Source organism: Procambarus clarkii, chromosome 43 (assembly GCF_040958095.1).
Source record: "Procambarus clarkii isolate CNS0578487 chromosome 43, FALCON_Pclarkii_2.0, whole genome shotgun sequence".
NCBI classification, from domain to species: domain Eukaryota; kingdom Metazoa; phylum Arthropoda; class Malacostraca; order Decapoda; family Cambaridae; genus Procambarus; species Procambarus clarkii.
The window spans coordinates 2,986,996-3,008,562 of NC_091192.1; the positions used below are offsets into that span (position 1 = coordinate 2,986,996).

The 21,567-nt window shown below is 52.0% G+C and overlaps 1 protein-coding gene across 4 annotated transcripts in view; it reads right to left on the minus strand.

The window, feature by feature from the left end:
* Nucleotides 1-21,567, minus strand: part of Spt7 — a 149,816-nt gene that overhangs the window by 30,877 nt on the left and 97,372 nt on the right. For all 4 annotated transcript variants that reach the window (XM_069299991.1, XM_069299992.1, XM_069299990.1 and 1 more), the window contains one exon: nucleotides 2,687-2,857. In XM_069299991.1, the coding sequence (XP_069156092.1) occupies nucleotides 2,687-2,857 (171 nt within the window). The remainder of the gene's footprint in view (nucleotides 1-2,686; nucleotides 2,858-21,567) is intronic.

A 21,567-nucleotide genomic window follows, 5' to 3' on the forward strand; every position in this document is an offset into this window, starting at 1 on the left:
CCAGAAACAGACAGAACCGAAGGCTGCGCTTGCCCCAAATCTGGCACCACTGGCCTACCATGACGGAAGGAACCCCAAGCCCTGGCACGACCTTTACGGGAAGGCCCCCCACGAGCTCCAAGGAATACCAACAAGTTCGACATAGGCTGACAACTAACCGAAGCCGCCTGCAGATACTGCACCACCGCAGACTCTGCAAACAGCAACAGACAAAAAGGCGAGGACAACCTAAGAGCCAGGGCCCACGCGGATTCCAAGGAAGACGTAAGCACCGCCTGCCGACACGCGAGGCGAGATGCATAAAACCGCGAAACTGCATTCCGCAGGAGCGGCACGAACAGCTTCAACAAGGCAGAAGACACCTGCACTGCTGAGGGCAGTGCACCCGACCCAGCGGCGGCCCCAGCGTCCCCACACTCAACTCAAGCCAATCCGAGGAGGGAAAAGAAACACAGGGCCGTAGCCAGCAGGCCACGAGTACGCAAATCCTCCATAACCAAGGCAGCCAAAGGGAGGGAACCTGCACATGAAGCTGTATCACACCAACATCCCGCGAAAGGGCAGGGGCGAACAAACACGCATTAAGGTGCTCGAACTCGCCCTCCCAGGAAAACCTGCAACACTGTCTGAGCATCCTTCCACTCAAGCGTGCAGGACAGACAGAACGTATGCCAAGCCGTGAGCTACATCCTCCAGAGCAAAAGAACTCCCCCAGAAAGAAAACAAACAAGCAACACTTAATCCAACTAGCCCCTGCTTATTAGTGCAAACCCCTTTCCGTGCAGGAGGACGGTGAGCCGGCAACCCACCAATCCAGTTCTAGAATGATGAAAGCCGCCGACCAAAGGAAGGGGCGGGTGTTAGGGAGCCTCCGGGGCTCAGTGCAGATGTGTGTGTCTTTGATGTACAGGCTGACCCCACCCTGTAGTCTGTATTTCCTGTCACATCTGAAAAGACTGTACTCTAGAAATGATATCCACATTTCACTATCATAGTAATCTTTTGTGTGAGTTTCAGATAAGGCTGCAAACACTGCATTTGCCTCATTTAGGAGGCCAGCAGTAAAGTGGACTGTTTGATTTGCATGTTTTTATACACTGAATGTTGGCAAATATAAATGATGTTATCATATTTGTAGAAGTGCTGGATGTTTTACAAAATGTTAATATCTGGGGGTTCTGGTAAGAGCTAAAGCGCCTGACAGCTGAATGAACAGCGCTTCGGATTCGTAGTCTTGAGGTTCCGGGTTCGATCCCAGGTGGAGGCGGAGACAAATGGGCAAAAAGTTTATTTCACCCTGATGCCCCTGTTCACCTAGCAGTAAACAGGTAACTGGGAGTTAGGCAGCTAATACAAGCTGCTTCCTAGGGGGGTGTAACAAAAAGGAGGCCTGGTCGAGGACCGGGCCGCAGGGATGCTAAGCCCCGAAATCATCTCAAGATAACCTCAAGAAGAGGGCCACTATGCTTGTGTCCTCCTTCCTTTGCATTTGACCAAGTTGGTGGTAGAGTCTACATTTTTAGCCATTCTTCTCCTCTTCCTCTTGCTAAAAATCTTCCTGGTACAATACTGTATGTAGAGTTGTCGCAGTTTTCATAGCGACTTTTTTTTTGGTTTTATGAACCTTGTTCCTCTTATATGAAAGGCAGGATAGTCTCTGTTGAAACATTATTTCTTGTTTAAAGAGCTCTTACAAAGTTCTGGGTGGAAAAATTGCAGCTTCTGAACATTTTCCTGTGCTAAGAATATTCGTACACTTTCTATGGTGATCAGATTTGCATGTTCCATTCGTTTTTCCGGATAACCCATACAGTATTTACATACAGCATATCCCATTTGCAGTAATGATTGGTTTTGGGCTCTTGTTTAATTTGTTGCCCTTGGCTTGACCCTGACATTGAGCCCTTTGACTCTGGCATTGTCAGCACCAACTAGCAGAAGATGAACTGACTATGGAAAGAACATGCAACCCAGAACATGGTCCCAAAGGCAAAAACACCAATAAAAAATGAGAAATCAGAGCCAAAGAAACGACGGCTACCAGGCACACACATCAGTCTAAAACAGATTGATGTCGGGCCTGCCTGACCCTGGGCCGGTTCTCTCCTCTCCTAAGCAAGGGGGTAGAACAAACCAGTTGGGGGGGGGCTAGTTTAAAATTTTTTTGTTTATTTTCATTCTCGAGGAGTTCTTTTGGCAATTTTGGGGCTGCAGTCTCTTTTTAACCATGCAGTGGTCTGTTTTGATTCACTTATCTTTCTGGGTGGCAATAATGATAACTTTTAAATGTAAAGTGCTCATAAGCTATCGCTCCCTGTGCCTCTGTGAGGGGACCAGGTTCTGGCTCGTGGTCCCTGGTAGGCATATATAACTCCATGACTGATGGCAGTAAGTAGTATGGCACTGACATCACCAAGTATGATGTATGATTGCTTCAGGTAGCCTCTGGGGCTCACCCAGTAACTGGCGTTTCATTACATTCAACGCTGGTTTTATAACTTTTGCATTTTGTATGAAATGAATTCTCAGTAAGTTGCCATTCATTTGCCAGCTTCCCAATAAAACATTATCATCAGTACGTAACAATATTCCTATCCTCCACTCCTATATCCTTGTCTCATCCCACTACTCCACCCAGGCTATTAGCTTGGACAAAATACTAAACAAAAGCAAATAGGAAACTTACTGACTAAGTACAGAGAAAGGATGAAGAGACAACTCTGGATCAAGACTTGATGTACTCTTAATGGAGGGTACAGATGCTTCATCCATGCCTGGAGCTGAAGCCCCTCCAGCTCCACCATGCTGGCTCCCACAATCATCAACCCACCAATCACCGATGCTCTCCCGCCTTGACCTTTGCACGCATCATAAAAGAAAAATGTTATTATAAGAGCATACTCTGAGAGTTACAGAAAGCTAGTGAAGTGCATGAGAGAACGATGTTGAAGGTGAATATCATCATCATTATTACCCTATTTCCCAGTATCACTGGATGGGAGCATCATCCCTTCGAAATGTGATAAATATAGTATTGATACTTACATTATTTCTTATGAACTGTCATAAAACCAGCGTTACATGTAGTGAAATGCCATTTTCTGAGGTGAGCTCCGTCGGCTCCCCTCCGCTATATTACTCCAGAGCATCAGTTAATTGGAGTTTTTTGCCTACTGGGAACCACGAGCCAGAACCTGGTTCCCTCAGAGATATGCAAGGAGCAATGGCTTATGAACGCTCCACTTATTGAGAGTATATTCATGTCTACCCTCGACCGGGGGTATCATCCATAAAGGTAGGTGAACCATTACAAACCCCTACTGGTAAAGCATTGCAACCCAAGACCGAACAGAGTCCAAGAACTCTCCCCAAGAGGAAACAACAAACGAGCCAATCCAGTCAACTAGCACACCTGCTCATTAACCCCCCTCCTTGGAGGGGCGAGGGGGCCCCCTGCCCCAGTGGCCCAAGTGCTCAGTGACACCGGCAGTTTGTTGACTGATAACAAACCGCCGACTGGAGGGAGGGAGGGGTGTCAGGAAGCCTCTGGGGCTCAACCCAGAAAATGGCATTTCATTACATTCAACACTGATTTTCTGAGATGAGCTCCATCGGCTCCCTGAACCTATATACCCACACATAAGTAGAGGGAGTTACCTGGGAGGTGGCAGCATCGTGTGCCTCATGACAAAGATGGGACAACTGGCTTCCACAAAGCCACATAAGGCCGCTGAGAACCCGGAACGGTAACAAGATAATGGGCGGCCAGGACCCTGTTCAACCTCTAAAACCCAAGTTCGATCTCCCAAATGTCAACCCAAGACATGTTACTAAAGACCGCAGGTTGGATAAACTTGATAATCCTATAGACAACCTGAGAGACTGGAGCCCCTGGAATGAGGGAATGAGGGACATCGAATCTACCCAAAGCACGTCCACAGATCCAGAACCAGAAGCATGCAGATAACGGCGAAGAGCCACAACCGGATACAAAACATGATGCACCCCGGCCTGACTAACCAAGCATCACAATAATGGACCCCTCCAGAAGCCCGCCATCTCATCCTTCACCAGAAAAGAAGGAGACGGCTGCAAACGAACAAAACGCCCCCAAGGCCAAAGGAGCAGCAACCTCGGCACCAGAGAAGTGCAAGAAGTCACCCCCCAACCCAACCCCCCAAAAGCAAAGTCAACAAAAATCCAGTGTTGAATGTAATGAAACGCCATTTTCTGGGCGAGTTCCGGAGGCGTCCCAGAGGCTCCTCGGAGCTATCCAGGCTGAATGGATATGTATAACTTTCTGGCATCAGTCAAAGTGCTAGGAGTTCTTGCCTACCGGGGACCACGAGCCAGAACCTGGACCCCTCAGAGAGGCACGAGGAGCAATGGCCTATAGAAACCCCCTTGTGATTGGGAGCATTCTATGTCTGCCATCGACCGGGACAGGCACCCAGAAAGGTAAGCGCCCCAAAACAAACCCCCATTCTGGTGAAAATATCGCTACCGAAAGCCGAACGAGTGGACAGAACTCCCCAAACAAAATTATCAAACTAGCATGACGTCATCACGTCGCAGCGCCACCCCCCCCCTCCCTGAGAGGGGGAAGGGGGAGCCCCAGACCCTCCACGCCGGCAATCCAACTGGCAGTTCTTAGGCTGGATGTCAAAATACGCAAAAAACGCCGCCGACCGGAGGGAGGGAGGGATGCCGGGTAGCCTCCGGGAATCATCCAAAAAACCAGCGTTGAATGTAATGAAACGCCATTTTCTGGGTGAGCCCCAGAGGCTCCCTGGAGCTTATCGGGCTAATGTATGTTATATTAGACCGAGACATTAGCTAAGGAGTTCAGACCTACCAGGGACCAGCGCCAGAACCTGGCCCCTTCAGAGAGGTTTCAGGGAGCAATGGCCCTGGAAAACCCCTTTGTGGTTGGGGTTTACCTTATCTGCCATCGACCGGGGTTAGGCACCCAGATAGGTAGGCATAACAAAACAAACCCCACATCATAAAAAAATAAAACAAAAAAACAAACAAAGAGGTAGAAACTCCCTACAATCACTAGGAAACAAGCAAACATCACACTATATTGCCGCGCCAATCGTCCGTGCAGCTCTCCCCGCCCCGAGAGGGGGAGGGGGGAGCCCCGGACCTACTGCACCGGCTGCCAAGCTTCAGTTCGAAAGCTAAGCTTCAACCAACGCGAAAAAACAGCCGATCGGTGGGAGGGAGGGTTGCCAGGGAGCCTCCGGGGCTCACCCAGAAAATGGCGTTTCATTACATTCAACGCTGGTTTTCTGTGGGGAGCCCCTACGGCTCCCTGGAGCTTCATACCCAAAGAGAAGGAAAAGAAGGGGCCAACCCGGGAGGCGGCCGCCACAAACTCTGCAACGCAAAGCCGAGACAACAGGTCGCAACCTGCGACCCAAGGCAACAAGAACGCACAGGAGCAGACGCGCATAAAGAATGGGCGGCCAAGAACCTGTGCGACCCTCAAATCCCTGTGCCCGAAATGAGCCAAAGACAGCCCGCAGGCTGGAAGAATGAAAAACTCTGCGGACGACCTGGGAGACTCGAGCCCTGAAAACAGGGAACGAGGGGAACCGGATCAACCACAGCGCATCCCCAGACACGGTACGCAGGCAACGGCAAAAAGTACAACCGGACAACACAGGACGCACCCCTGGCCAAACCAATCAAGCATCAATAACCCAAGAACCCCTCCGGAAAGCAGCCGTCTCGACCGTCGCCAGGACGGAGAAAGGCTGCACACGTACAAATCTACCACCAGTACCAAAGAGCAGAAACCTGAACCGAAGGGGCTACCACAAACTGAGGAGAAGATAAGAAGGCACCCTGATCAAGGACCAGGACGGCTTAGGCGATGCATGAGCAGGCCGGAGGTGAAACAAAACACGAGAAAGCGTACGAAATGTCATACTGTCGCCAAGACGAAGCTCGCAGGTGGGACACCGGCTACAAAGCCATCTGAACACCACAGAGATGGTGATACCTGCGTCAAATTACCAGACGCGAAGAGCCGAGGAGAAGGCCGAACCAGTCACGTACAGGACCGATTCGACCTGCCGAAAGAGGCGTAGCCGCGGGAAAACGCCCCGGGTTCGGACACCTATCAAGCAGAGTCTGAAAATAAGGCTGGGCCGGCCACTAAGGAACCATAAGGACTGCTCTCGTGGGAACGGGCTGCAACCGAGACAGAACCCGAAGCAACAGCTGGACCGAAAGAAGAGGAACAGGTACCCCCACCTCGACCAGTTCTGCCAAAAAGCATCCACCGTGAATGCCTTGCAGGTGGGAAAGGGCGCCACAGAAAATGGGCGAATGCCTAGACCACGCTGACTTGAAGACGTCCATGGCCAGGAGTCCACATGTCCGACAGAGCCAACAAAACGAGTCGGCGACGACTGGCCAATCCGCGAAGAGAGGAATGAACCGAGACAGCTGTCCGCCAGGATGCAGGACACACCCCGGACATGAACCTCACGGTTAGCCAAACCCCTGTGGTTCCGGCAAGAACTGCCAGAGAACAGTCCGAACAGAGCTGAATGGTAGAGCACCGAGTGACCCAAACCCTCCGAAGCGCAAACCAGACAGCCACGAACTCCCGAACTGTGCTGTGAGCCCGACGGACGGACAGACTCCACCAACCTTGGCCGACCTGGTGAACACTGGACACAAAGCCCCAGCCGAGAGATGACCCGTCCGTGAACACATCGAGCGAAGGCTCAGGGAGGTGCCAAGGCACGGAACCCCGAAAACCCCAAAGAGGAAGCTGGTGACGCAGCACCAACACAAGATCCCTGGAGGAACGAACCCAACGAATGCAAGAGGAGGAAGGGGAGTCTCCGAAGGAACCAAACAGGCGCCGAAGCCAAACCTGACTCAGCGGGCAGACCAGCACGTCGAAGTTCAGATTCCCGCACAACTGCTCAAGCAATCGCTGAGCAACCCGGGACCCCCTCATGTACAGCCGAAGGCGGGACCACAGCCGCAGTAACACTTCTGGAGGGAAAGACAATGAGTGGCCCAATAGTCCTAAACAAGGCCCAGGTCCGAACCCAGGATGGAAACAGATGGAATGGCCTCCAGATCACCAGGAAACCAAACCTGGCGATCTGGAAAGAACCACACCCCTGGCGGGCAGAAAAGCGGACTGACTGGGAGCCCACACCAGCCAGTCGTCGAGGTAGGCCAGACACCGAATCTCAGACTCAGACAGGGCACTAAGATCCAGTAAAGTTGCAAAAAAATATACCAAGTGCCCATTACAAAATAGGGAAGGCAACAAAAGCAGCAAGCCTGAAGCCCCACCACCAACTGTGCCAGTCCCAGAAAACTGGAGAGGAACGTGCCAAGAAGTGACCTGGAGGTCCAGGGCTACCATCCAGGCACCCGGCCCCAACAGAAGCCGGACAGGGGACAACAGTCCTCCGAGGAGGGCATAGAATCCAGGGCGCAGACTGAAGAAGTCCAGAAGAACTGCAGATGCGAAAGGCCCATGACTGCAAGGAGCAGTCGGGAACCCCAGAAGGATGGGGCGGATCGACCACGTCCAACGCACCCACTAAGATGACATGACGAAGCGCAGGGAAAGAAGCCCACCCCACCAGCTCTGAATTCCCCCCCCCCCAAAGGGGGAGAAGCCGTCTACCGACGCCACCAGAGGCCGGAAGACAACCAAAAGCCTCCACCAACAGCGGGACCATGCGAGAGTCAACAGAACAAGCTGCTCCCCCCCAGCGCCCCGTCAACAGAGACGGGAACAAAACCCCTTCCGAAAGAAAAAGTACACACACATATACACATTATGTATATACACATACATATACATATACACAAACACACAAGATATGTTACACACACGTGTGTATACACATGTACACACACAAACACACACCGCGTACACATGCACATGCGTACACACACACGTGGAGGAAGTGGAGGTGGAGTGAAGGTGAAGCTGGAGGAGGCAGGAGTCACACTGCAGCAAGCTCCTGGAAATATCGAATTACCTAAGTATTGGGAACAGGTTGAGGGCTACAGTGGTGTCCCAGGTTACATAAAGGTTCAGGGAAGAGTAAAAGCAAATAAAATACAATAAACAAGTAAAAGTGAGTGAAAATAGCCGAGTGGAAAAGTTTGTTTTGGTCTAGAACAAAATCAAAGATGGCCGCCGCCACCACCCCCACTGAGAAGGTAGACACACCAACAGATGATGGTTTCAAAGGATTCTCAACACAAGATATAAGGAAAGGAGGTGTTCTTGGCAGGTTAGAGATAATTGAGGACATGCAAAAGAAGTATGAAGAAAAAGTGCTTAAATTGGAAGAGGACAATGGAGTTCTTTGGAGTGAGCTTTGCACTCTAAAAGGGAGTATGCTGCAACAAGGTAAGATTATTACTGCATTAACAGACAAGGTAACAAATCAGGAGGAGCAAATCAAGGAACTAGTGAAAGAAAATGAGGCATGGAAAGTGAAGTGTGGTGACTTTGAAGAAATAAACAAGAAAATAGACTCATATGGTGAACAACTCCAAGCAAGCCTAAGGGCTAACATAGAGTTAGGTAAGGATCTCCAACTGGAAACTTCACTGACAACTCACATAGAGGAGGTGAATAAAGAACTAGAAAAGTATAAAGAAGAAATAAAAGCGACATATGCTGAAGTTGTAAAAGAGAAAGAGACTATCAAAGAAGTGTGTTCGGAAGTCAAAACCAGAAATGACCAACAAGAAGCAGAAATTAGGCAAGCAATTAGGAAAGAACTGGTTACCAACAGTAAACTGGTACAAAACACTGCAGATAGAACTAAGTCCATAATCATTTTTGGATGTTTAGAGAAGGAAATTTCATCTAGGGTGGACCGAGCGGCAGAAGAGATGAAAATTATAGAGAAAATAGTAGGTTTAGGAGAAGGCTCAAAGGAAAATGTCTGTGATTTTAGAAGAATAGGAAAATATGAGAAAGAAAAGAACCGCCCCTTAAGGGTGACATTTAATGGAGTGAAAAACATGATGGAAGTGCTAAGAAAACCAGCGTTGAATGTAATGAAACGCCATTTTCTGGGCGAGTCCCGGAGGCTTCCCGGAGCTATCCCAGGCTGATATGCTAATGTCAGACTTTGGCATCAGTCATGTGTATGGAGTTCTTAGGCCTACCGGGGACCACGGCCAGAACCGGGCCCCCTCAGAGAGGCAAGGGGAGCAATGGCCTATAGAAGCCCCCGTGTAGTTGGAAGCATTCTATGTCTGCCATCGACCGGAACAGGCACCCAGAAAGGTAAGCGCCCCAAAACAAACCCCTATTCTGGTTAAAATTGCTACCTAAAACCGAACTAGTGGATAGAACTCCCCAACCGAAAACAAGCAAACTAGTGTGACGTCACACACTGCCGCGCCGCTGTCTGCGCAGCTCCCCCCTCCCCGGGAGGGGGAAGGGGGAGCCCCAGACCCCCCGCGCCGGCTACCCACACCTCAGTTCTTGAGGCTGGATGTCAAAAACGCGAAAAACCGCCGACCGGAGGGAGGGAGGGATGCCGGGGAGCCTCCGGGACTCACCCAGAAAAGGGCGTTTCATTACATTCAACGCTGGTTTTCTGGGGGGAGCCCCGTCGGCTCCCCGGAGCTAACTACCCACAGACAGAAAAAGAGGGACTTACCCGGGAGGCGGTCGTTGCTCACCCCTCAACTCGAAGCCGAGACAACTGGCTGCAACCGCCGACCCAAAGCAACACAGGCCCGACGAGGCCCAGGGACATTCACAAGGTAACGAGCAGCCAGGACCCTGTTCGACTGCCAAAATCCCCGCCCCCGAATATCAGACCAAGACATATTCCCAAAGACGGCAGCAAGAGCCGCAAACTTACGAACGTCATGGGCACGGGGATAGACCGCAGGCTGGCTGGACCTAATAACCCTGCGGACGACCTGAGAGACCCGAACCCGCGAACAGGGAAGAAGGGAAACCGGATCAACCCACAGCGCGTCCCCGGACACAGAAGCTGTGGCGCGCAAATAACGGCGAAGCGCCGCAACCGGACACAAAACATGATGCACCCCCGGCCTGACCAACCAAGCATCAACCACCCATGGACCCCTCCGGAACGCAGCAGTCTCATTCTTCGCCAGAAAAGAAGGAGACGGCTGCAAACGAACAAAACTATCACCACGACCAAAAGAGCAGAAACCCCTGCGCCGGAGGAGAGCATGAAGCTCCCCTACCCGACCCCCAGAGGCCAAAGCCAACAAGAAAAGTGCCTTGGAAAAACAATCCTGGACCGAAGGGGCCACAACGAAACGAGGAGATGAAAGGAAAGCGAGCACTCTGTCCAAAGACCAGGACGGCTCAGGCGATGCATGAGCAGGCCGGAGGTGAAACAATGCACGAGACAGCTTGCGAAACGGCGCAGACGTAACATCGATACCGAAAGCAAGCTGAAGCGGCTCCGCCAGCGCCGCACGATACGAAGCGACAGTGTTAGGCATAAGATGACGGTCCTGAAACAACCACGAGAGGAAGGACAAGACCACCCGAACAGACAAGGAGCTAAGACGACGAAGACGCAAAAAGAAACGGAAGGACCGCCAGGAAACTTCATACTGCCGCCGAGAAGAAGCCCTCAGGTGGGACACCAACAAGGAGGCCACCTGATCACCATAGAGATGATGATAGACTCGAGTCAAAAAACCATACGCGAAGACTCGAGGAGAAGATCGAACCAGCTACATGACGTACCAGCCCGATCTGCTGAAAGAGGCGGAGCCGCGGGAAAACCCTCGGGTTCGGACACCGAGCAACCAGCGCCTGAAACCAAGGCTGGGCCGGCCACCAAGGGGCCAGAAGGACAACTCTCCCCCGGTAAGTCTCTAAGCGAGTCAGGACCTGGAGCAACAGCCGAACCGGGGGAAAGAGGTACAGGAACCCCCACCTCGACCAGTCGAGCCGAAAGGCATCGACCCCGACGGCCTCGCAATCGGGGAAGGGCGCCGTATAAACTGGAAGACGCCGCGACCACGCCGACGCGAAGAGGTCCACCTCCGGGCGCCCGAACGTCTGGCAAAGCCAACGGAAGGACTCGTCGTCGACCGTCCACTCCGTGGAGAGGGGAACGAAGCGAGACAGGGCGTCGGCCAAGACGTTGGACACGCCCCGTACGTGAACCGCCAGGAGAGCCAAACCCCGAGAACTCAGCAGACGAGTCACCCGAAGCGACCAACCCCAAAGAGACAAGGACCGCATCGAACCCCCGCGGTTCAGGCAATGAACCACCGGAGAGCAGTCCGAATGGAGCCGAATCGTCGATCCGCGGGCCACCCGAATCCTCCCCAGAGCAAACCACACTGCCGCGAACTCCCGCACCGTACTGTGAGCTCGACGGAAGGATGGATCCCAACGCCCCTGGCCAGCCTGGTGAGCACTGGTCACAAAACCCCAGCCGAGAGACGACGCATCCGTGTACACATCGAGCGAGGGCTCGGGTAGGCGCCAAGGCACTGAACCCCGAAAAACCCGAAGAGGAAGCCGGTGACGCAGCAACCGACGCAAGTCCCCCGGGGGTCGAACTCTGCGATCGCGAGAGAGGCGGAAGGGGGAACCCCGAAGGAACCAGAACAGCCGTCGAAGCCAAACCCGACCCGGCGGGTAGACCACCATCGCGAAGTTCAGGCTCCCGCACAGCCCCTCGAGCAACCGCCGGGTGACCCGAGGGCCCTCCAGAAACAGACGAAGGCGGGACCGCAGCCGCAGGAGAGACTCCGGAGGGAGAGACAAGGAGGCGGTTCGAGAGTCCCACACGAGACCCAGCCAAGTCCGAACCTGAGAGGGAACCCAGATGGGACTTCCTCCAGTTCACCAAGAACCCGAACCCGGCGAGCTGGGAAAGAACCAAATCCCTGGCTAGCAAGCAAGCTGACTGGCTGGGAGCCCAAACCAGCCAGTCGTCGAGGTAGGCCAACACCCGAACACCTAGGAGACGCAAACGAGCCACCACAACCCGTGTAAGGCGTGTGAACACGCGAGGTGCCAGGTTCAACCCGAACGGGAGACAACGAAAGCGGTAACTCAGACGCCCCACTACAAAACCGAGCCAGTCCCTGAACCGCGGATGAATCGGGACATGCCAATAAGCGTCCCGGAGGTCCAGGGACACCATCCAAGCTCCCGGCTCCAAGAGGAGCCGAACCTGAGACAGCGTAGTCATCCAAAAGGAGGGGCAATGAACCCAGGGGATCAGACGGGACAAGTCCAGAATGAACTGCAGGTCCGCGCAGTCCCGTTTCGGAACCGGAAACAGACGGGAAACCCATCTGAGGGACGACGTCGTTTCGACGACGCCCAAGCGTACCCACTCCAAGACGACTCGACAGAGCGCAGGGGAAGAAGCCTGCCCTGCCAGCCCCGACCCCCCAAAGGGGGGAGGGGCCACCCAACGCCACCGCAGGCCGCGAGACACGACCCGAAAGGCCCACGAATCGTGGGACCAGGCGCGGGCGAACAGCGCAAGCCGCCCCCCCATCGCCCCGTCAAAGGGGCAAACCGCGAAAGGGCCGGCGACCCTTACGAGACCCAGAACCCCGCACAGCGCGAACACCGCGCCGACCAGACGAGGGAGGGTCCGCAGGAGGAGCCAACCCCAAACCTGACACCAGAGGCCTACCACGACGAGAGGAACCCCGAGCCCTGGCACGACCTTTCCGGGAAGACCCACCCCGGGACCCCCGGAAAACCAACAAGTTCGACATCGGACGACAAGCCGCCGACGCAGCCTGAATAAACTGCGCCACAGCCGACTCCCCAAACAGGAGAGGACAAAAAGGTGAAGAACGCCTAAGAGCCAGAGCCCAAGCAGATTCCACGGAGGAACCCAGCACCGCCTGCCGACACGCGAGACGGGAAGCATAGAACAGGGAAACCGCATCCCGCAAAATCGGCGTGAACAGCTTCAACAAGGCAGCCGACGAACGCGCAGCCGAGGACAAGGTGCCGGACCCCGGGACTGACCCAAGCGTCCCCACATCCTCCACGAGCCAATCCGAAGACAGCTCCAGGAGGGAAAAGAACCGCAAGGCCGAACACAAAAGGCCCCGAGCGCGCAAGTCCTCCGCCACGAGCGCCGCCGAAAGGGAGGGAACCTGCACATGGAGCTGAATAACGCCCACATCGCGGGGAAGGGCAGGGGCAAACAAGCACTCATTCAGGTACTCAAGTTCACCCCCCAGGAAAACCTGAAGCACCGTGGAAGCTTCCCGCCACTCCAGCGTGCGGGAACGACAGAAAGAATGCCAGGAATCCAGACCAAACAAGGGGCAGTCTGCTAGCCAGGACGACTCCGGAACCTCGTAACGGAGCCAGAAATGGAACGAAGCCCCAAACCTGAACATGGACGGATCCATTTCCGAGGCATAATCCGGGTCACGCAGGAGGTAAGCTGCAAAGGCCGCTCGCACCACACCAGGTTGGATGCGATAAGCCGAAAACCTCCGGAAGGACGGAACCGACGTACCCGGGGGAACACGGAACCGTACCCGGGGAGGGGCCGACACCAAATCCAACTCGTACGCAGAGGGGGGGAAAGAAAACCCCACTCCTTGTAACAATAAGCCCCGCTCAGTGGGAAGAAAAACCCAGGCGGGGTCCAGCGGGGCCCAAGGCCCCCAAGTCAGCCCCTCCCCAGCCTCGAGGTCCGTCACCACAGGACCCGAGGCCGAGTCCTCTCCCCAAGCCCCGACCCCACAAGACAAGGACGGAGCAGCCGGAAAAGCTGGAGGAAGGGGGGCCCACTGGTCAGACCCTGAAGCTTCGGCCGGGAGACAAGACTCGAATGCCTCTGCCACCCCCCCGGAAGGGGCAACCCCCGAAGCTGCCCGAGTCTCGAGATTAAGTAACCCCTGCTCCGACCCCGAAACCCTCAGACGCTTCGGGGCCGGAAGCAGGGGCGGGGGACCAGAACGAACAGAAGGGGAAGGACGAGGAGGTGCGGACTGAACCAGGATCGAAGCGACCCCCACCCCCAAGTCCGGGTCTCGAAAAGCAAAGCGGGGCAGCCCCGGGGCATCCGGGGAAGCAACCAACCGAGCGCGTTGCAACAGACGAAACCTAGACTGCAACGCACGTGCCGCCTGTACCCGAATAGAATCATCAGAGGATTGGGTAAATTGAGTCACAAGCAAGCAGCAACACTCACAGGACTCAGGGTCGAAAGTATCACCGACCCAACAGGCAGCGTGGCAGAGGCAAAAACAATGAGGGTCACCCTGAGACAAGGGGACCGAGCAACCCTCAAACTCGCACACAGCGAGTGGGGACTCTGGGGTCACATCCATCGGACCCACGCGCCCCCTAGGGGATTCCCAGGGTCCTGAGCGTTTACTTTAAGAGGACTCGCGCTCAGGTAGTCCCAGGCAGGGTGCTGCAAACCGGCGCCCAAAACTACCAAGCAAACTTCTAAAGCTGAACCCCAGGGACGTGTACACTCACAAGGACCTAGCAGGGGGCGCCACCGAGGAGAACAGTGGAAGGGCAAAAACAAACTGAATAAAATGACAGAACCCCCCACCAGGCAAAAACAAAAAGAAAAACAAAACCCCGCAAGAGGACAGCGAACCCCAAGGAACAGAGCCGGCCGCGATGTCGGGAATTACAAGCTGAGCAGCACCCTGCGCCCCTACCAGTGCAAACTGCCTCTTACCTGCCGGTAACAAGGGAGAACAGAACACCCAAGAGCCCAACAGGCGGCCGAAAAACCGAAAGGTAAAACGGACCAGCAGAGGCAGACCCCGAGGAGCCTGTGGAAGGTGGCCCCAAGCCCCAAGGGCAGTACTTACAGGGCACCTAGGGAAGGCAGCCCTAGGCGCATGCAGCCCGAGTACTGAAGATAACTCCTGGCTCTCGCACCCACAAAACTAACACCACACTCAAAGCACAGTGCAGTAGCGACACCGGAGCCAGAGCACACGACCATCGCCTATAGCATCAGCCTCAAGAACTGAGGTGTGGGTAGCCGGCGCGGGGGGTCTGGGGCTCCCCCAGAGTGATGAGGTTGCAGAGTCGATGGATGAAACTGCAGAGTGATGAGGTTGGCAAACTTTGGTCAATAAGACAAGACCTCTCCAAGGAAGACAGAGAAAAGCTGAAAATGAACCTAATTGAGGCAAAACGTCTAAATGGGGATAGAAATGAAGAAGACAGAAATTCTTTTTTTTACAAAGTGACAGGGACTGGAAAGCTTGTGAAATGGTACATAAAAACAAAGCAACAAGATCAGTAGTGGAAGGGGGAGTAAAGAGCAAAGGAAAAGGGAACATGTTCCTGAAAATTGTATATACCAACATAGATGGAGTGAGGTCAAAAACTTTGGAGTTGCAAGATATAATCCAGCTTAGGGTCCCAGATATTGTTGCATTATCAGAAACGAAACTTGAAGGAAATATAATAAATGAAGTCATATTCCCAAGAGGCTACTCAGTTTGGAGACGTGACAGGAAAACTAGGAAGGGAGGAGGAGTGGCTGTACTGGTGAAAAAACACCTGAAGGTAAAAGAGTTAATATTTGAAAACCCTTGAGATATTGACATAATGGCATTGCAGGTCTGGAATCAGGATGATAAGCTGATAATTGTAAATACCTACAGCCCACCAGCAAGCAACACGTGGACAAAGGAAGAACTGGATGACAAACGAGAGGGCCTCATAATGGTCATGAGAGATATTATTGTACAAGCAGATAAAGATAAATCACGACTGTTGATACTGGGGGACTTCAACTTTAGAGCAATAGACTGGGAGGCCTATGAAGCAAGAACGGAGGACTTTTGGACATGCAGATTTGTGAACCTCATTCTGGAGACATTCTTGTATCAACACATAAAGCAAGCCACAAGAATGAGGGAAGGAGATGTACCGTCAGTACTGGATCTAGTATTCACCAGGAAAGAAGAAGAGATTTTTGACATCCAGTACCTTCCTCCCTTGGGAAAGAGTGATCACGTCCTGTTAGACATTAAATATGCTTTAAGATATCATCTAGAAGAAAATGGGGACATTGAAACGGTTGATAAACTCGATTTAAGGAGAGGCAACTATGGGGAACTTCGAAATTTTTTTAATGAGTGTAATTGGACAGAATTGTTGCTAGGCAGGGAAGTAAATGAAATGTATGCCAAATTTTTAAAACTATACGAGGAAGGCACACAAACATTCATACCAAAACAGAGATGCAGGGCCAGAAAACAGGATTGGTTCGACAGAAATTGTGAGAGGGCAAGAGACCAAAAGACACAAAAATGGAATCAGTATAGGAAGAGGCCAAACCCCCAAACATACCAGCGATACAAAGATGCAAGAAACAACTATACAGCAGTAAGGAGAGAGGCAGAAAGAAATTTTGAAAAAGGGATAGCAGATAAATGTAAAACAGAACCGGGCCTATTCTACAAATTCATAAACAACAAATTGCAGGTAAAGGATAATATCCAGAGGTTGAAAATGGGAAACAGATTCACGGAAAATGAAAAGGAAATGTGTGAAACATTAAATGAAAAGTTCCAAAGTGTGTTTGTACAAAATGAAATCTTCAGAGAACCAGACACAATAAGAATTCCAGAGAACAACATAGAGCGGATAGAGGTGTCTAGAGATGAAGTGGAAAATATGCTAAAGAAGCTCGGGAAGAACAAAGCAGCTGGCCCAGATGGCGTTTCACCATGGGTTCTGAGAGAATGTGCATCTGAACTCGGCATTCCACTTCACCTGATCTTTCAGGCATCCCTGTGTACAGGAATCGTAGCAGACGTGTGGAAACAGGCTAACATAGTTCCAATCTACAAAAGTGGCAGCAGGGAAGACCCCCTCAATTATAGACCTGTATCATTGACAAGTGTAATAGTGAAAGTATTGGAAAAGCTAATCAAAACTAAATGGGTAGAACACCTGGAGAGAAATGATATAATATCAGACAGACAGTATGGTTTTCGATCTGGAAGATCCTGTGTATCGAATTTACTCAGTTTCTATGATCGAGCCACAGAGATATTACAGGAAAGAGATGGTTGGGTTGACTGCATCTATCTGGACCTAAAAAAGGCTTTCGACAGAGTTCCACATAAGAGGTTGTTCTGGAAACTGGAAAATATTGGAGGGGTGACAGGTAAGCTTCTATCATGGATGAAAAATTTTCTGACTGATAGAAAAATGAGGGCAGTAATCAGAGGCAATGTATCGGAATGGAGAAATGTCACAAGTGGAGTACCACAGGGTTCAGTTCTTGCACCAGTGATGTTTATTGTGTACATAAATGATCTACCAGTTGGTATACAGAATTATATGAACATGTTTGCTGATGATGCTAAGAAAATAGGAAGGATAAGAAATTTAGATGATTGTCATGCCCTTCAAGAAGACCTGGACAAAATAAGTATATGGAGCACCACTTGGCAAATCGAATTTAATGTTAATAAATGTCATGTTATGGAATGTGGAATAGGAGAACATAGACCCCACACAACCTATATATTATGTGAGAAATCTTTAAAGAATTCTGATAAAGAAAGAGATCTAGGAGTGGTTCTAGATAGAAAACTATCACCTGAGGACCACATAAAGAATATTGTGCAAGGAGCCTATGCAATGCTTTCTAACTTCAGAATTGCATTTAAATACATGGATGGTGATATACTAAAGAAATTGTTCATGACTTTTGTTAGGCCAAAGCTAGAATATGCAGCTGTTGTGTGGTGCCCATATCTTAAGAAGCACATCAACAAACTGGAAAAGGTGCAAAGACATGCTACTAAGTGGCTCCCAGAACTGAAGGGCAAGAGCTACGAGGAGAGGTTAGAAGCATTAAATATGCCAAAACTAGAAGACAGAAGAAAAAGAGGTGATATGATCACTACGTACAAAATAGTAACAGGAATTGATAAAATCGACAGGGAAGACTTCCTGAGACCTGGAACTTCAAGAACAAGAGGTCATAGATTTAAACTAGCTAAACACAGATGCCGAAGAAATATAAGAAAATTCACCTTCGCAAATAGAGTGGTAGACGGTTGGAACAAGTTAAGTGAGAAGGTGGTGGAGGCCAAGACCGTCAGTAGTTTCAAAGCGTTATATGACAATGAGTGCTGGGAAGACGGGACACCACGAGCGTAGCTCTCATCCTGTAACTACACTTAGGTAATTACACTTAGGTAATTACACACACATACATTGCAAAAGAAAAGTACCAGTCGCCGACCAGTGGGCAGAGAGCACCACGCCGGCCAGGCAAAGAAGGCACAAAACTGGATCAAAAGGCCCACCTCGACAGCAAAACCTCAAAATCCCAGCACGACCACAACATGTGCCAAGACCCAAAAAGATCAGTCTGCAAGCCAGGAAGACCCCGGAACCCCAGAAGGCAGAACCGGGTCACATGAGGAAACAAAGCCCCCTGATCCCACAAAGGGGGCCCAAAAGGAAGAAACCTCCGGAACGAAACCAAAGAACCCAAAGGAATCCAGAATCGAACCAGGGGGAGCCCAAACCACAACATTTGCTGGCGGAGAACACCACAGAAAGGCAAAGCACAGCCCCCAGACAGAACCCCCTGGGAAAACGATCATAACAGACCGAAAACCGAGGGACAACGTGTGGGAGCAAGCATACCAGCCAGGGAACACAGAGTCCAAACCCAAAGGCCCAGACCCAAAACAGACTAAATGGAAAACCCGGTGTAAAATCAACACCCAAACATTCCCAGAGGAACAGGCAATGGGCAGAAAACACCAGAAAAGCAAAGAAACGACAACAGGAGAGTAAAAACCTCTGAAAAAAGGTGAAAAGTCACCCAAGAAGCTTGCTCGCACACCCAGTCGCATGTAAACAAACCGCAACACCGCCCTGGTGGCCACGCCGCCCTGGTGGCCACGCCGGGAAACCGGCAGACGAAAATGGCCGTCAGCAGGGGCTGTGACTGACGCTAAAGATACAAAAACACGCCAGCAAAAATGGGAAGCAAGCAGACTGGATGGGCGAAAAACGCCACCCAACAGCAGAAAACCCAGGCAGGGGCAAACCGCCCTAGAACTGCTAGCACGCATCCCCCACAGCCCCGGGAACAAACAACAGAGGCCCTGGGGCAGAGCCGTCCTCCAATCCCTCCGCCCTTAAAGAAAAGCAAGAGTCCATGGGAAAGGCAGCAAGAAAGGGCCGCTGGTAAGACCCCGAAGTCTTGGCAAGAGGAACCGGCTCGAAAAACCTCCGTCCCCCAACCCGAGCATGGCAGCCCCTGAAAACCGCCCGAGTCTCGGCCCCAACTAAACCCTGCCCCGAACCCAAAACCCACAGACAGTCCGGAGCCGGGAACAGGGAGGGAAAGGGGTGAACAGCACCTAACCAAAACGGGGCGGCCCCGGGGCATCCGAGTGGGAAACCAACCTAGCATGTTGCAGCAACGTAACCTAGCTTGCAACACGGATGCCGCCTGTACACTGAACAGTAATAACATCAGGAGAGTACTGGAGAACAAGCAGAGAATCTCTCGCAAGACTCCGGGTCAAGGTGTCGGTGACCCAACAGGCAGCATGATAGAGGTAAAAGTGGCGACTGTCACCCGGAGACACGGGCACAGCAACCAACGATCCTGTACAAGACGGGTTGGAACCCGGAAGACACATTCAATGGTCCCCCCGAGCCCAGACAGGGGTTTCCAGGGCCCGTAGGCTGACTGCTACGGGAAGCCCGGGCAAGGTGTTGCTAACCGGTTAAGAAACCCAAACATAACAAGAGGGTAGAGGATAGCACTGAAAACCCCTGCGATGTGTACAATCACGGGGGCCTAGCAGAGGGCCGCCAAACACTACCAGTGGAACTATAGCCACACTAGGCAGACCCCCACCAGGCATAAAAATAAAAACAAAAGAAAACCCCCGCAAAAGTACACCGTCTCCAGAGACAACAGGAACCGGCCACCGCTTAGGTGGCAGGCTGTGCAACACCTTGACGCCCTAACCAGCACAATACCAATAACTACCCAGGGCCAAACAAGGGCCCCAAGCCCCAGCTGGCCCCAAGGGCGAGGCAAATGCCGAGGAGCAAGAACCTCTACAGGAACGGTTCCCGAATGCCCCAGGGAAGATAACCCCTGTTACGCAAGGGCAGTACTCACAGGGCACTTAGGGAAGTCAGCCACTAAGCGCATGCAGCCCTGGCACTGATGAGGTACTCCTGGCCACTGCACAACACAACACACGGCAGTGAACGCCACACAAGGCAAACACCGCCTAGGAAACTGAGGCCAGAGAAGCGTCTATCCCGCTTCACATTAGCTTACAAACTGAAGCTTGACAGCCGTCGCAGAAGGTCCGGGGCTCCCCCCCTCCCCCTCTCGGGGCGGGGAGGGCTGCGTGGACGATTGGCGCGGCAGTAAAGTGTGATGTTTGCTTGTTTCCTTGTGATTGTAGGGAGTTTCTACCTCTCTGTTCGGTTTTGTTTTAGTTTTTTACCATGTGGGGTTTGTTTTGTTATGCCTACCTTTCTGGGTACCTAACCCCGGTCGATGGCAGATAAGGAAAACCCCAACCACAAAGGGGTTTTCCAGGGCCATTGCTCCCTGAAACCTCTCTGAAGGGGCCAGGTTCTGGCGCTGGTCCCTGGTAGGTCTGAACTCCTTAGCTAATGTCCTGGTCTAATATAACATACATTAGCCCGATAAGCTCCAGGGAGCCGTAGGGGCTCCCCACAGAAAAACACTTCCTACTCAGGGCCAGATGGAGATCCCCATGACCCCTGCCGAACCCCAAGGGCGAGATTAACGACAAGCAACACCAGCCTCAATGGGAGGGAAATCTCGAACGTCCCAGGGAAGAAAACCCTGAACACACAAGGGCCACTGTATCACCCCACACAGTTGGCACAACCACACAGGGTAAAATCCAGACAGAAGGATAAGGCCAGAGATAACATCTGCTCTGTACAACATCAGTCAACGAACTGCTGGTGTAAGCGTTTGGGCTGCCCGGGTGGGGCCCTCTCCCCTACCAGGAGGAGGGGGGGGGGTCGCTAACGAGCGGGCGTGCTAGTTGAGTGGATATTTATTTGTTCGTTGTTTCCTCTGAGGGTGAATTTCTTGGGCTCTGTTTGGTCTTTGGTCTCTGCAATGTTTTACCAGTAGGGGTTTGTAATGGTTCACCTACCTTTCTGGGTGATACCCCCGGTCAATGGTAGACATGACTATATTCTCAATAAGTGGAGTGTTCATAAGCCATTGCTCCCTGCGCGTTCCCTGAGAAGGGAACCAGGTTCTGGCTCGAGGTTTCTGGTTTTCAAAGAACTCCAATTAACTAATGCTCTGGAGTAATATGGCGGATATCAGTCCGTTAGCTTCAGGGAGCCGATGGTGCTCACCTCAGAAACGTACTGTACAAATACATTCACTCCCTCCTTTCAAGTTGCCCCTAACCATGTTGTGTGTGTTGTTCACACTTACTCCACATCTCCTCACTCACCATGTTCATCCACATACTTCCCTGTCTTCCTCTCCTACTCTCAAATTCACTGGAAAACACTCTTCA